General features: G+C 36.3%; 1 protein-coding gene across 1 annotated transcript in view; it reads right to left on the bottom strand.

Moving 5' to 3' along the window:
* Positions 1 to 13,979, bottom strand: part of IARS2 (isoleucyl-tRNA synthetase 2, mitochondrial) — a 42,868-nt gene that overhangs the window by 3,429 nt on the left and 25,460 nt on the right. The window contains exons 14-21 of the mRNA XM_074351636.1: positions 13,362 to 13,455; positions 6,311 to 6,419; positions 5,262 to 5,364; positions 3,871 to 3,996; positions 3,095 to 3,226; positions 2,196 to 2,302; positions 1,112 to 1,257; positions 243 to 433 (exon numbers count right to left, since the gene is read on the bottom strand). Coding sequence (XP_074207737.1) covers positions 243 to 433; positions 1,112 to 1,257; positions 2,196 to 2,302; positions 3,095 to 3,226; positions 3,871 to 3,996; positions 5,262 to 5,364; positions 6,311 to 6,419; positions 13,362 to 13,455 — 1,008 coding nt within the window. The remainder of the gene's footprint in view (positions 1 to 242; positions 434 to 1,111; positions 1,258 to 2,195; positions 2,303 to 3,094; positions 3,227 to 3,870; positions 3,997 to 5,261; positions 5,365 to 6,310; positions 6,420 to 13,361; positions 13,456 to 13,979) is intronic.

The raw sequence follows: 13,979 nt of genomic DNA, 5'->3' as shown, positions 1-13,979 counted from the left end.
ACCTTCCGTCCCAACCTATAAAGGAGTAGTAAGTAGCAACAGAGGACACGTTTGCAAAAGAGAAGAAAAAGCACGGAGAATGAGGAAACAAAGAATCAGTGATAACACCAGGATTAGAAGACAGAAATCCTAATTTATAGTTTAAAAACATATATTATTTACAGCAAGATTTTTAAAAACCAAATTTCAGCTGAAGCTGAATGGCACTAACACCATTTCAAGAGACACAGACTGCTGCTGACCTCTATGATCTCAAAAAGCAGTCCAGGCTCGATCACAATGATAACCTCGTGCTCGGCTGCATTTTTGCCAGGGATGCTTCCCAGAAATGAATCTCTCATCGCACACGCACTCTCTATCGCCTCTTCCAACCCGGGCTTCTTCCAGATAGAGCTGGTTTTAATCCACCCAGTACGAAAAACACTCTTGGGTTCTTAAAAAAAAAAAAAAAGGCAAACTAATTTACACATATTCTAAACTATATATAAAGCTCTAACCATCAAATATTTACTATTCATGGGAAATAAGAATTGTTATTTACGGTAATTAGCATGGAGCCACCCTAAATGCCCTAAGTGCTTACCAAACATTTCTACCAACATGTGAAAACGTAAACAAAGGATAAGATAGACAGTAAGGTCTCAAAGGACTCCTGGAGGAAAAGAACATAGAAAGAAATATCCCAATATTACAGCAGTCGTCTCCGGGTTATAAGTAAGATCGTGAGTGACTTTTCATCCTCATTCTAAAATTCTTTGTTTCTAATTTTCTGTAAGCTTAATAATATCAGAAAAAAAACTATTACAAAAATATTCACTAAAAGGCACTATACTTTATTTTAGTAAAACCTAAAATACATTTCTGACATTTATAAAAGTATTTAACAAAAAGTGATTTCTCAATATTGTCGAGCTGCTAATACATTTCAGAAAACTCTTTAAGGTGACTCAGAGGCCATTCTGAAATTCATCCTACTCATCCACTAAATGAACAGGTCATAAAGCATTCACTGCAGATGAACAAGAGCCTCTTACAATGAAGCTGATAAAATTAGAAGTTGCACTCACAGCCAGGGCCTTTCTCATTAGAGAACAAATCAAGAATTTCTTACCTTTAACATAAGGTACGTGCTGGAACACCTCCTCAGCCAAGTGAGGAAGAATGGGAGCAAAGGAACGAACCACCACGTCCAGAATTTCGGCCAAGGCAGTCTGACAGGAGCGTCGTCGCGGGTCGTTGGCACGTTCACAGTACAGCCTGGACAAGAACAGCCTGCTCAGCAGGTGACACTTTGTCTACCACGTGCCAGGACGGGACCTGCCTCAGGCTGAGCTGGTCCTTACAGGGCCTAACCTATCGTCTCACTAAAGAACAGTACATTCCGTCATACGACTTTCCGGTAACATCCTCTGCTCCACTTGCCCCTTTCCAGGTGCGCCCACCTCCTCAAAACACTCTCACAGCCACGCCACGTCCAATCCCGCTTTTCAGAGATAACAGCTAGACAACTACGCCCGAGGAAAACCAGTAAGTCAGCTGATGCTGCTTAAAATGTGCCTCCCCACCCTCCCACCCATCAGTGTGTTAAGGGAAGGACTGGGAGGTACAGTCCCAGTGGAAGCACCTTGAGGTGCTGAGAGGCCACGGCTGACACCTCCCCTTGGCTGAGTTACCAGGTAAAGCTCACACCATCACCTGCTCACTGGATCCAAGAATGAAGACTTAGCACCAAGGCTTCCTCTAAAAGGGTATCACTGATGTTACACCATGTTATTACGTTAACAACGGCCTGAATATTTCTCTCTCTCCTCCGACAAGATCAGCAAACTCCTGAGAACAAGCACTATGCTCATCACATCATATTCACAGCCGTTACTTATTGGGCACCTCCTTTGTCAAACACAGCATTAAGCACAATACACATATTAAATTCTTTCATAGCCACATTATGAGGCAGGTATTATCATCACCATTCTACAAATAAAGAAACTGAGATCATAGGATAAGTTGCCCCAAATCATTAAGTTAGTGGGCGGCAGGACAAAACTCCCTCATCAGACTCGACTCAAGAACCCAACTTCTTAACAAGGGCCCAGTGCGGCCCATCTTGCTCACTTCTGCCTTTCAACATCTGCCAAGCAAAGCAGACACTCAAGAAATGTTTGTTGAGTATTTTAACATTCAGTCATACATACCTGTCTTTGATTATGCTGAAATAAAAGTTAGAGAGTTCTCTGGTATAAAATGCTTGCAAAAGCCGAACAACTTTTCCAAAATCATATTGCTTGTATGAATCGTTAATCTAGGGAACAAAGTCAAAGTAAGTTTGGAAGCTGGGATAAGCAAAGAAAAATACAAGTCATCATGAGCAAAATACTTTCCTTCTCAAAATCTGTTTCAAAGGCAGGCAAATACAAAATAGGCAAAACACAAGAGCACTTAAGGATCTTCAAAACCTCATTTCTGGATCTCCAAGTCTACTATCCTCAGAAAACACTGAGCATTCTACTCTGAAAACTACAAAAGAACACTCATCAAAGGAAGAGAGCAGCTTTTAGATGATGAAATCACAGTTCTAAAACAGCAAAGAATGTAAATTACAAGTGTTCCCTCACTTATCCCTGAAAAGTAAAACTGGGCAAAAATCTTCATGTATGACTCTGACTTAAGGGTACGTGGGAGCAATTCCAATTTTTGAGAAAACAAATTATTCGTGTTTATAGATGAGAAAGTATCTTAAAAAAAAGACATAGGAATAGTCATTTCAGTTATTTCTGTACTCTGAGGTGTCTATTCCTTTATATCTGTAGATCTATAAAGTACAACTCTACGCCTTCCTACAGGAGAAACACTTGGAGCCGCTCTGGAGAGAAAAATGTGGTCTGAGGGGAAGCGCAGGACTACTGTTTCCACCAGGTACTCCTCTAGCCTTCTGAGAAACTAGGAAAGAAACTGTAGATTCACACCGAGTGAACCTAGGACAATCTCTCAGTGCTTTAGCTACTATTTCTAACATGGTTTGTTCCACTCGCATGCAACCCAAATTTCAACACACGACAGTGTTACTTCCAAAAGCTTCTTAGTGTACACTTACCTTGTTTGCTAAATCCTGCAGTAAGTGTAGCATGTACTGGTCTAAGACATACATATTGTTAACAGGGATGGAGTCTGTTTCTGGGTTGAAACCAGCCACATTTCCCAAAAGAAAGCGGAGTGTATTCCTAAGCTATTAATATTGAGAAAGAAATAAGGAGTCAAAAAATACATGAGCCCTTCAATGATGACTGAAAAATTTCTCTACATTTAAGTTTTACCCAACTCATGCTATTTTCTTAATGGAATATTTTATTTTTATATCATTGCTAAATAAGAAATGAAAAATAAATTCTCATTTCAAAAGCCCAGTTATAGAAACAACCAGTGTGCTTTATACATAATACATAAAAACTGAAATTTCATAATATTTCACTGTATTTCTTTATAACCTTAGGGCAGATCACTGTTTGGTGCCCCATTTGTTCATCTGTACAGGCAGGAATTTTGTTTTCACCTGTGAAGCAGGTGAAAATAAAAATAAATGGAATAAATATGGTCTTTGAGCTCCTAAAAAGTATATAAAGTTGGTATAATTTCATATTATATTAAAATAAAATATAAAAAGACAGTATGTAAAATTATTAGCATTACTATTAATATTTTAAAACAGATAAATTAGCACAGGATATTTTTTAAAATCTCACAACATGTGGAGAACTCATTTTCATTCAGCTGTGCAGTGCCAAACAAAATGTGCCTCATTTTTTTTAAACAATGATTCAGCAAACTTTTCATTCAGGAATGGTAAATAATAGAAGGTGTAATGACTCTGACCTTGTTAATGTCATCTCTGGCAGCATTAAGTACAGAGGGACTAATTGGCACTTCAGTGAAGACATTGGACTCAGCTACCCACCAGCGAAGGACATCAGCACCATAGGGAGGCTCTTTGCTTTGGTCCTTTCATCACGGGAAGAAACAAATGAATGTATCAATGGCTTTCAATTACAATTTGGTGAACAAATGCTTTAGGTCAGACTCCTGTTCAGAAATGTATGAGCATAATGTAGGCATAGAATATGCCTGTACTAGTGAAAAAAAAAATGTGACAATGAATATATGCATGTTCATGTATAACTGAAAAATTGTGCTCTACACTGGAATTTGACACAACATTGTAAAATGATTATAACTCAATAAAAAAATGTTTAAAAAAATCGATTGATCTTAAAAAATAAATCAATAGACAGACAGATAGATAGATAGAAGGTCTGGGGGAAGGTACAGCTCAGTGGTAGTGCGTGCCTAGCATGCACAAGGTCCTAGATTTAATCCCCAGTCCTCCATTAAAAGATAAATAAATTAAAGAAACTAATTGTCTCCCCCCTCAAAATTAAAAATATATATATACCTGTACTGTAATCAAATAAGGGCTAACAATCTCAGAGATCAGGCTGCATCTAAAAAATAACAAAACTGGATAGCAGAGTATGGCCTGCAGGCTTGTTTGATGCCCAGATGCTAACACCTGACACCTTCCTGCCGTAAACATCCAGGACAGCAGGTGGACGTCAGAGCCGGCCAGGATGCCCTCTCTGTGATGGGAGAGTGGGCGGGAGGAGGGAAATGGCTGCTTTTCCCTCTCATATTCCCAAGCAACTCAGACAGAGAAACGATTACTGGACACTAGGAGGGCAGTAAAAAGCCAAGGGAGTAAAACAGCAGATGGTGATTTCTTTTCTGAAAGCAACCCCAAAACAAACCAGATTACCAGCAATCCCAGATTTAATGTTCATTAGTGACTTAAAGTGTATCATTTCTAAGAATATAATAATACAATATATATATTTGGATGTTGCAATCTCATTTTTTTCTTACACTATTTCTGTTTAACTGTAAAACTACAGTGTATAAAGTTTAAAAAGCTCAGACAATTAAAAAAGGGATAGCATGCTTTAGAACCTAACTGGAGATTCAGACCTGAAATAAGTGAAAAGGGCTGCAATCTCAGCCCTTCCCTTTTTCAAAAAAAAAAAAAAAAAAAAAAATCACATATTACATAAGAGTCTAGATTTAAAACATGGTAAGCATTTGCTATTTGTATAAAAGATAGTTTTATGAGTTTGTTTATATTTTATACATTGAAGTAACTATATTAAGGGTTTTGGCTGCCAACTTAAGAGCCTTAAAACAAAAAGAAAATGAATTTTTAGGTAACCACCTACTTGTCCTCCATTGATGACAACATCAGGGTCAACGACATTCCCAAGAGACTTGGACATCTTTTCTCCCTTTTCTCCGACGGTAAATCCATGAACAACCACCGTTCTAAGAAGACAAACCAGCTATTATAGCAACAAACACATTATAATGGTCATTTTGAAGAAGACTTATAGCCTAAAAAGAGTGTCTTAGTTTGACATAAATACAGTTTTTTCTGGACAGATAATTCAAAGTCTTAACTCTCAGCTGTTTATTTATCATGATTGTTATGTAGTTACAGAAAAGTTTTTATATTTACATTCACTAAACAATTATTTCCTGAGCATCCATCTGTTATGTACTGATTTTGATCATTAACACTAACCAGGAAAAAGTATGTCTTTAAAAAATACATTATCATCACAAAATTATTTTCAAAAAGACAACCTGAGAGAAATATATCTACTGTTCGATTGGCTTTTAAAAGCATGTTATACATGTAAATTGTCCTGAGATGGGTTTTCATTGTAAGACAGCAAAACTCTTAAAGCTACTGAAGAATCTTTCTAATTAGAACCTCTATCCACATATTTGAATAAAGAAAAGCTGTTTATCTGTAACTAAGTGACAATCCCTAATTTGATAAAATTGACTAAAGAAATGTTTTGATTCATTAGCCACTTGTGGCTATTACAAAGATAAGGATATGTGACTGGGGCTGCCTTCAGTCCAGCTAGAATATCCTCTCTACCTCCATTCGGGTCACGTCCACCACGGCCCTCAAGCTTCAGCTCTCTGTAGGTCTCCCCACTACTCTAGACATGCTGGCTTTACGTCTCCTAGGAGTTATGATCTGCAGCAGAGTGACAAGGATTCTCTGTATTGCTGTCTCCTTTTTGTCTCTCTTTTTTTTAAAACTTCAAAATTACTTCCCTCATGAGACTGAATACTGTAAGCTAATTAAGGGTATGTTTTATCATATATATTACTCAGCACAGTGCTTCTCACATCGGCAAGTACTCAGGGAGAATACTCAGTGTGCTGATTTGTTTAGCTCAGATGTAATACTTACTTAAAAGGTGATTTATTCCTTGCTGCCACACTTGTTAATAAGGAAGACTGGAACCAACCCCCAAGCTGGTCTTTTCCTTCCAAGTACAAATCTGCTCTTTGGTCAGTACCTCAAAAACAAGCAGTAAAAAACAGAAATTTAAGTTATTAAAACCGGAAAATGGAAATGAATGTTTACCAAAGTGTTAAAATATTAAAAGTTATCATGTTACTTATTTCTTGCGTCAGTTACATCCAATGGCTAGAGTGCATTCACTTGAGTTGTTACCCTCACTGTCAATTTATTAATCAAGATAAAGAAAATAAACCTTGGAGTATGATCTCCCAAACCACAGATAGCTAAAATATTATCTAAATTAGGGACTGATTCATAAAAATTATCAGTATCAATATTTCCAAGTAAACCTTTTATGAAAATAAACTATTTTTATTAATTCAACATTTGCTGAACATAATAACTTTATATGTTAATTCATTTAATTTTCATAGTAACTCTATAAGGTAGGTAGTATTATTATCCCTATTTTACAGATGAGGAAAGTGAGACACTGAGAGGTTTTATAATTTTATAAATCAAGGTTATGCAGATAGTAAGCAGTAGATATGGATTCCAAACCTAGATAATCTGGCCATGGAGTATATGTGCATAATCAAGATATTAATCAAGTTAGAAAATAATGTCTTATAAAGGGTAAGTTATTAACTTCTAATTTGATAATGATGCAGCCAGAAGATGGGCAAACTATAACAAAGCCCTATGAGTCAGGGGTTGAGGTATGAGGTTGGTGGGTGAGGGGAGGAATGAACAGACAGAGCAGATAATGGTGGATACATGTCATTATACATTTGTCCAAACCCACAGAATACACAACACCAAGAGCAAACCCCGAGGTAAACTACGCACTTTGGATGGTTATGACGTGTCAGTGTAGGTTCACCAGTTGTAACAAATGTACTCTGGTGGGGGGCCTTGACATCAGGGAAGGGGCACGTGTGCAGGAGCAGAGGGTATATATATATGGTAAATCTCTGTATCTTCCTTTTAATTTTGATGTGAACCTAAAACTGTTCTTAAAAAAAAATAAGTCTTCAAAAAAAAAAGATATGGCAAAAGGATAACAATGCTGTACAGGTAATTTAGTCTCAAATTTGTTAGGACATATGAGATGTATGCAAGCTTGAGAGCTACTTTTGCATGCAACAGGTAACAATGGTTAATTTAAGAGTTAATAATCTGAAATAAAGGGCCATTTGGCAAACATTATAAGTAACAGTAATTTCAGTCAAGAATCATCAAGGGTGCTTAACTATTAGGAGAAAATCTGGTGAGAAAACCGACTATGATTGGATGTAGCGATAGCTAATGAGATGATTAATAATAGAATACAAGTGGAAATCCTTTCCTGAAACAAGCAGATAATGAAATAGCAGGAAGTATTCCCAATCCCTTTTATCTCTTTGGACAACACATACTTCTAACCTAGTGAAATGATCCACAATCATGGAATCAAATTAAAGTTCTGTTATCCTGGAAAAAAATCACTGCTTCCACGTCTGACTAATGCACCTGAAAAACAAGGAGTTTAAATAATCTCTGAAATCTTTGCCAGCTCTAAATTTTTAAATTTTAAGACAGCCAGTTACTGCCTAAGGACCGACAGTATGCAGAATAAAAGCAATGTGAAGACTGCACAGGGGTTAGATCCGGACTGCCTGGGTCCAAATCCTGGCTGTGGCACTCGCTACTTACAGGGCCTTGGCTCAATCTTTCCATGTTTCTGTTTATTCCTCACTAAAAAGAGGATAACACCAAACTATCCTTACCTTATCAGGTTGTTCCAGAGATTAGAGAAGTAACACAAATGCTTGGGACACAGTAAACATTCAGCAAACATTAATTGTTATTAAGATTCACCATAAAGGGCACCTGATAATTCCTGATGGAGAACTGAGAAAGATTCTTCCAGGTATCTTTTTTCAAACAGTTTTATATGAAAGCATACTTGCAAAAATATGATTGGGCAGTAAACGAAACTATTTTTAAAATGCATGGTCTCTAATCCTGCCCTGAAAAATATATGTTGTAACCTCCTAATAAAATCAGCCCACTAATAAGAGCCCAACAAAACAACTAACACCTATTAAGGGTAACGTGCCAGGGTCCTGCTCATCTTCATATATGCTGAATTGCTGGAACTGCGTAAGAAGCAAAATACAATCCTGGAAAAGGAAGGGTAACCCTAGAAAATTTCTGCAAGCAAGAGCCTTTTAAGGTGGTGTGTGAAACCAGAAGAAAAAGATGGAGGTGGGGAAGTTTTGAGGTAGCAAAGCTCTGAATAAGAAATGAAAAAATAAAGTTTACAGGAATTTTCAAAATGAAGATGAGAAGTTTAGTCCTGGATAGTAAGACATACGAAGCACAGTCAAACTCAAGTGCTATAGAATTACTGTAATTAATACTGTATAATCACTTAACCTCAGATAATCAATTACTGGGACTATTTTCTGTTCCAGTAAGTTACTTAGAGTAACGCTTAGCTTTTTCACAAAAAGCACATTCTCACTTTAAGTTGTAAAACAGTGAGAAGTTCAAGAAAATAAAACCACATATATTCCCGGTACCTAGAGATAATCACTTTATTTCAGCACATTTCCTTCCAGTATTGTGTCCACGCTTATCAATATTTACATGAGTTTGTTAGCAAATCAGGGAATTTTGTCTGCATCCTGCATTCCTGCATTCTGCATTCTTAAACATTTAACATGTCCTTAAATAATACCTTCCCATGCCCACTTAATACATCGTGTTCAAAAACACGACCTACGTCTGTCACTCTTATCATACAAATGTAAGCCATGTCACTTTAGCCATTTTTCTACAGATGGACATTGTGTTGTTAGTCAAATCATTTACTATTTGAAATGAACATCCTCACACATAATTCTTCATCCAGACTAATTACATCCACAGGATAGACTCCTGTAAGTGGAATCACTCAAAAGATAGAAAACTTCAAAGCTTTTGATACATAAGGCTAACATCCTTTCTGGTAAGTCTGTGCCAAATTACACTTACACCAGCCACATATAAGATGGAGAAATGGTGCCAATTTTTTTCTGCCTATTTTTTAAAATCTTTTATCCTTTTCTTCCCTACTGAATAGAACTTTTAGTAAAAGAAAAATTTAAAAGTCTCTTATGAAGGCAGTAGTATATTTGGAGTCTTAAAATTTCAGGAAAAGTAGTGATTAACCATGTGGTAAAAAGTTAGTATTTCCATTACAGTAACTTCCACTTTTAGGAAAATTGTAAAGATTCATATTTAGAAGGAAAAATAAACTGTTCAGTATCTCTAGGATTGTGACTTAGGTACGGCAGCAATTTAAAGAAAAAATCAACTATTAAAAAATTCTATCAAAGAGGAATCAGCAAAAAAAAAATGAGCAATCTACAATTTCATTACTAAATTTGTATAATTTTGCTGAATTGATGAATTTTGAGCAAGATTATTGTATAGAACTAATAAGGCAGGTTGTAGAAACAACAACAAACTTATTTGGCAAAACTGCTTCTTAATGTATGTAACATTTAAAAATAATTCAACCAAATATAATTACTAAAATATGCTACAAATAATTAAATCTTGAAACTAGGCTCTTTTTCAAGTATCGTATATGTCCTTAAAAGGGTGACTTTTTAAAAACGTTATTTGTAAATCTAAGTTTCTGTTTCAAAAAAATATTTTTTCTCTGTTTACTTCAAGTTATTTCTCTATTTAAAAAAAAAATCAGAAATCACATAGAATGAGCATTTTAAAACACTAATTTCTTTAGTAGATGAATGGATACACTGTGGTATATCCAGAGAATGAAATACTATTCAGCACTAAAAAGAAATGAGCAGGGAAGGCATAGCTCAGTGGTAGAGCACATGCTTAGCAGTCACAAGGTCCTGGGTTCAATCCCCAGTACCTCCACTACCACCATCACCACCACCAACAAAAGAGCTATCGAGCCATAAAAAGTCCTGAAGGAGTCTTGAATGCATATTATTTAATTTAAAAAAGCCAATCTAAAAAGGTTACATACTGTATGACTAACTATACGACATTCTGGAAAGGGCAAAACTATGGAGACAGTAAAAAGATCAGTGGTTGCCAGGGGTTAGTATGGAAGGAAGGATGAATAGATGGAACAGAAGATTTTTAGGGCAATAAAACTATTGTGTGCAATACTATAATGGTGGATACATGCCATTATACATTTGTCAAAACCCACAGAAAGCACATCACCAAGACTGCACTCTACTGTAAACTATGGACCCTGGGTGATGATGGTGTCAATGTCAGGCGTCAGCTGTAACAAACGGACCACTCTGGCACAGGATGCTGACTGTGGGGAAGCCTGTGGGGAAGGAGACAACAGGTATGGATTCTCTGTACTTTCCTCTCAATTTTGCTATGAACTTAAAACTGCTCTAAAGAAAATTAAGCTATTAAAAATTTTTTAAACATTAATTACTTTTAAATCACTGCAATAATTAATGTCTTTGATAAATGTTTAAAGAATATTTTAGAAATATGGATATGACTTATTACCTATATATAAAATCCACTTAAAAATGCCATTCCTTTTCAGAAAGTGTTCAAGCTTCAATTTCCTCTATTCTTTTGGCATTGAACCCACTCATAAAGAAACACACAAGGAACTCACCAGGTGCCTGACCTGATGTCAAAATTCGTAAGCCAAATCTCTCTCACTGCCATAAGTCTGTCAGCAGTAAGTAAAACTAGTTATGTATGATATGTAATCACAAAATTCATAGTGTTAAACATTAACAGATACGGATGGAGATTGAGAGCTAAAGTTAAGCTCAGAATCAAGCTGGTTTTCGTATCAGATTTGATACAAGCCATCTGAGAATGAAAAGTACAGTAAGACTCTCCAGGAAAGGAGGTGATGCCCCCCCCCTTTTTTTAAAGAAAATCACCTTTGCTCTATGGCTTTTTGAACTATGAATTCATCTAGTATCTAGACTCCTTCCCACCTCATTCTTTCCACCTACCTTCTGAAACTTTTTATCCCCAAAGACTAAAAGGGAGGAAAATAGGATGAAATATAAACCATTAATCTAATTCTTACTGATCAATCTCATAAAAGTTTTGTTATTTGATTGATTTATATACTTTTTTTTTGAGGAAAAGGAATATGAGATCTGAGTGAAAAAGTAGAAACTACAGTCTAATACTGGGTTTGTATATTATTTGTGAAGGTAGTTTATTTATGTTCTGGCAGCCTCCTGTGCATGCAACATACACACTTAAGTGACAAAGTAATTTCCTTTCTTTGAATTAATTACCTAAATATGATGTGGAAGGAAAAAAATAATTTTCTGATTAGGTGCATTTTTTACCACCAATTTCATTTGCTAAAGTATTTCTGTCACTGTCAAACACTTGGTAAAGAAGACCACAAACTAGAAATACTATGACTAAACTCCATCAGCACCACTGACAGCAGCATAGATAGGTTTTAGTGACAATTTTCACGCAATTTAACAGTCAATGGTTCGAGGTGTAACTTGCACTGGATGCACTTAGTAATGTAAAATCACTTCAGAAATTAAGAAGCAACAATGCCAGTACCACCAATTCTCACCAAAGCCAAAGCAATCAATGAACTTTGAAATATACTATATAAACACTATTTCCCATATGGCATACTCTTTTTTTGAAATTCAGGATGCTTCCCCAAATGTGGTAGGAGGTAACCCTTCTTCCTTTGTATAACACGACTTAACCTACCTACCTTATGTAGCGTTTTTTGCCTACATTTTCAATATAACTTAGGAAAACAAAAGCACCTAAACTTGCAATATTTTCTCTTAAGTACAGTAGGAAAAACTTGAGAAATAATTCTGAAAATTACTACATAAAAATGATAAACATTGTACTAATACGTGAACTTGTACTTGATCATTATGAATTACTACGTACATTTAGCTAGAATACAGAGTAAGTGTGAATTACTTATGTGTATTTTGCTTTCCAAATTCCCTAAGCTGAAAGAAAGACCCAGACGGAAGAACACACTAGCTGCTAGGAAAGATGCTGCCATCCTCTCAGCCACGAGCCCCAGCACCACAAGCACAGCCCAAGGAAAACATGCGGACCATCCCTCTCAGTCCCGTCAGCAATGGCCGGCTGAGCGTGCAGGCTATTTTCCCACATTGCTTCGCTCCAGATAGCAAACAGGATCTCTTGGGCAAAACCCAGCACTTAGTAGTGAGGTGAGGAACCACCTGATGCCTCATTGCTTCCCTGCCCCCCGATCCTTGTCTTTAACCTCACAGTGACGACAAGCTGTGTAATTTCATTTTACCTCTAATTTTTCACCTAGTTCCCTTAAAGGTATTTTCTCTCATCTAAACATAGCCCCTTATGTGTCCCTTCTACTACTACCTTTAATTTCTGCCCCATCTCTCCTTCCTCTTTATCCACTGAGTCAAAAGTTTACCCCAACTATGAGTAAGTAGAAATTAGCCAGTTGTCTGCACAGAGAGGGGGAGAGCTGTGAAAAGGGAAGGGAGGACAGAAGAATGAGAACTGAAAATCAGGGTACCTGAGTCCTAGTCTGACACTCACTAAGCTTGTGGCTATCACTTAATTTGACTCTAAGTTCAATCTCATTTCCTCTTCTCAAAAATGAAGGGGTCAGAAAATTTCAGTGATTTCCAAACTTTCTGAGTGACTTGGGGCTGCCAAGTGGGCCAAGGAGAATGAGCTGACTGAAAGGAGGAAGAAAATTCCCATTTTTATTTAGCTTATGTATTATGGTTCTACAAAAAATTTCATTTGGAAAAAAACAAAAAACAGTTTAGAAATGGATTAAATGACTTTCAAGGGCTCTTTAGATCTAAAATTCTATTATAGCAGATCTACTTCCAAAATAAAGTTAAAAAAAAAGTGCTCTTGAGTATAGATTTCTTCTGATTTAACATTTATATATTTTCAAAACTGCTTGATCGGTATTTAATCTATTATTTTAAATTACCTGGAAGAACATAAGACCATGAAGTTCCACTATCAAACCAGATGTCCAAAATATCCTGACCTGGCACGTATTCCAAAGCATCAGGACCACCAACCTAATAAGACAATGTAAAAGCATTTTGATTACGTGAAGATCACATTATTTACAATACCTAAAAAAGTCTTGAGAAAATGAAATATTTACAACCATTAAATTCACATTTTAAAGTGAAATTTAAGATGCTTTAAGATATTTTACAATTAAGTACAACTGTGTCATTTGTGTGTAAAAGTGACTGTGGCCACTTAATTGCACACTTACTAACATAAATATAAACTATTTTTATCTTATCTTCCAATTTGGATTTTTTGACGTGTGATGCCATCGGGTAACTAATTCATGTCCTACGAAGTCCTGATGCACTCATGTTAGGCCCTGTTTCCAGTCACAGTTACATCTGCTGAGCCAAACGAATCAGCTAAGATCAATCTTGGTCCTCAATGAGGTAACAAATAACCCCTCACTCTACCGCTATACTAAATACCAGGTTTCTTCAGCTAAACAGAAATGTCTATTCTCTAACTGCATTGGCTCCTAATTTATAGTGAATAAACTCGTGAACTTTACATAATCCAACTA

The sequence above is a fragment of the Camelus bactrianus genome, chromosome 23 (assembly GCF_048773025.1).
Source record: "Camelus bactrianus isolate YW-2024 breed Bactrian camel chromosome 23, ASM4877302v1, whole genome shotgun sequence".
In the NCBI taxonomy this organism is placed as follows: Eukaryota; Metazoa; Chordata; class Mammalia; order Artiodactyla; family Camelidae; genus Camelus; species Camelus bactrianus.
The sequence above is the reverse complement of the archived record's forward strand: the minus strand, read 5'-3'. Positions and strand labels throughout refer to the sequence as shown.